Here is a 2,411-nt window from a genome sequence, read left to right as displayed (position 1 = left end):
CCCCACGTCTGCCCGCCCGCCCCGCGGGGCAAGGAGCGGCGGATGCTCCCAAGGGAAAGGCGGCGGGGCCGTGGCCAGCCCCGGCAGGCTCCATGTCGCTCCTCCTCACCCAACGTGTCTCTCTCTCCTCTCTCTCTTCCCACCCAGATTTGGCCGCATCGGCCGCCTGGTCACCCGGGCTGCTATCCTCTCTGGCAAAGTCCAAGTGGTGGCCATCAACGATCCCTTCATTGATCTGAACTACATGGTGAGTTGTCTTGCAGTGCCCCCCTCCGGGCGGAGAGCTCCTCTGGCTCTGTTCTAGCACCTTCCTAGGAAAAACGGGTGGGGGGGGGAAGAAGCACAGGGCTGGGAGGTTCAACACCAGGCACGTACAGTGCGGCAGCTGGACAAGGTCACTGAGGAGGTGGGGAGCTGAGATTGCGGTGTAGGCAAGAGCAAGGGTTGGGGAGATGGCAGCTGGGGTGCCTGACCTTCCCCCTCACCCCTCTTTCTCTTTCCTTATTAGGTTTACATGTTCAAATATGACTCTACTCATGGTCACTTCCGGGGCACTGTGAAGGCTGAGAATGGGAAACTTGTGATTAATGGGAACGCTATCACCATCTTCCAGGAGTAAGTATCTCGTTCACCTTTTTTGGGGGGGTGCAAGCAAGTGTCTCGCAGAGACTCACAACTTTTCTCCTTTCTCAGGCGTGACCCCAGCAACATCAAGTGGGGAGATGCTGGTGCTGAATACGTTGTGGAGTCCACTGGTGTCTTCACCACCATGGATAAGGCTGGGGTGAGTATGCCACACATGGGAGAAGGGGTACCACTGCTCCTGCCTGTGGGGGACATCACCATGTATAATGTACAGAGTTCCTCAAAATGAGGAAGAGATGGGGATGAGAGAAAGGGAGGGAGGTTATCTAAGTGAGCTGTTGGAGATTAGATAACCCAGAATCTTTCTTTTTTTCCAGGCTCACCTGAAGGGTGGCGCTAAGCGTGTCATCATCTCTGCCCCCTCAGCTGATGCTCCCATGTTCGTCATGGGTGTCAACCATGAGAAGTATGATAAGTCTCTGAAAATTGTCAGGTAAGGAGAGAGGAAGATGCTTTCTGGCCTGGAGGTCCCACCAGCTGCGTGGGGTCTCGTCTCACTTCTGTAGATGTATTGCCAGTGGCTGATGAGCTTCTCTCTCTTCTGCAGCAATGCCTCTTGCACAACTAACTGCCTGGCGCCCTTGGCCAAGGTCATCCATGACAACTTTGGCATCGTGGAGGGTCTCATGGTAGGTCTGGAGCTTTCTGCTCAGGAGGGTGCCTTTCATGCAAAAGGAAAAGCATCTCCTGGTGTCCCCTGGGATGGGGAGGAGTTGCCTAGGATGCTTTCTCTGGAGAGCGTTGGCTGTGTTTTTACTCCTGTGCTTCCTTTTCCCAGACCACTGTCCATGCCATCACAGCCACACAGAAGACAGTGGACGGGCCCTCTGGGAAGATGTGGAGGGATGGCAGAGGTGCTGCTCAGAACATTATCCCAGCATCTACTGGGGCTGCTAAGGCTGTGGGAAAAGTCATTCCTGAGCTCAATGGGTGAGTGTTGTCCTTATCCCTCTTTGGGTGTCAGGAGGTGGCAGCTGCTGCTGCCTGGCTGCCTCTGATCCCTCCCTAGCAAAATGGAGGGCTGGCAGAGCGGTGCCAGGTGCTGTTCCCTGCTGACTCCTGTCTCTCACAGGAAACTTACTGGAATGGCTTTCCGTGTGCCAACCCCCAATGTCTCTGTCGTGGACCTGACCTGCCGTCTGGAAAAAGCGGTAAGTGCTGTGGACAAGGCCTTAACAACCCTCCAGACCTGTCCCTGATTTCCTCTAAACTCCTTTTTACCTGGAATTGCCCTCTCTGCATTCATCCCTTCCCTAAAAAGATTTGATCTTGGTGAAGACAGTGCCTGCCATGCATGACTGCTGCCACGATGCTCCCATGTGTCTTCCCTCCCCCGGCAGACATTTTGTGTGAGTCAGCACCTGACCATCTTAAATGCGTCTCTCTTCCCAGGCCACATATGATGACATTAAGAGGGTAGTGAAGGCTGCTGCTGATGGTCCCCTGAAGGGCATCCTGGCATACACAGAGGACCAGGTAAGTAACTCCTGCTCCCTTGGCCTGTGGTTGTTGGTGCTTGCCTCTTTTTGGTGGTTGTCTTTTTTTTTTTTTTTTTTTTTTTTCTGGTGGGAGCAGCCTTGCTGGGATCCTGGTTTGGGCACTTCTGTGGGTAACCGTATGGGTTACAATTTCCCCTCTGTTACAGGTTGTCTCCTGTGACTTCAATGGTGACAGCCATTCCTCCACCTTTGATGCGGGTGCTGGCATTGCACTGAACGACCATTTCGTCAAGCTGGTTTCCTGGTGGGTGCAGCCTGGGGGGTGGT

The 2,411-nt window shown here is 54.2% G+C and overlaps 1 protein-coding gene across 1 annotated transcript in view; it reads left to right on the top strand.

Moving 5' to 3' along the window:
- Nucleotide 1: 1 nt before the first annotated feature.
- Nucleotides 2-2,411, top strand: part of GAPDH (glyceraldehyde-3-phosphate dehydrogenase) — a gene marked incomplete at its 5' end in the record, with an annotated part of 3,071 nt that continues 661 nt past the window's right edge. Inside the window, 9 exons of the mRNA XM_014957084.1 lie at nt 2-247; nt 509-615; nt 694-784; nt 963-1,078; nt 1,193-1,274; nt 1,424-1,575; nt 1,718-1,796; nt 2,038-2,121; nt 2,291-2,388. Of these exons, the coding sequence (XP_014812570.1) occupies nt 2-247; nt 509-615; nt 694-784; nt 963-1,078; nt 1,193-1,274; nt 1,424-1,575; nt 1,718-1,796; nt 2,038-2,121; nt 2,291-2,388 (1,055 nt within the window). The remainder of the gene's footprint in view (nt 248-508; nt 616-693; nt 785-962; nt 1,079-1,192; nt 1,275-1,423; nt 1,576-1,717; nt 1,797-2,037; nt 2,122-2,290; nt 2,389-2,411) is intronic.

The sequence above is a fragment of the Calidris pugnax genome, unplaced genomic scaffold, assembly GCF_001431845.1.
Source record: "Calidris pugnax isolate Ruff unplaced genomic scaffold, ASM143184v1 scaffold225, whole genome shotgun sequence".
Classification (NCBI taxonomy): Eukaryota; Metazoa; Chordata; class Aves; order Charadriiformes; family Scolopacidae; genus Calidris; species Calidris pugnax.
Note: the sequence above shows the minus strand (reverse complement) of the source record. Positions and strands in the feature narration are given on the sequence as shown.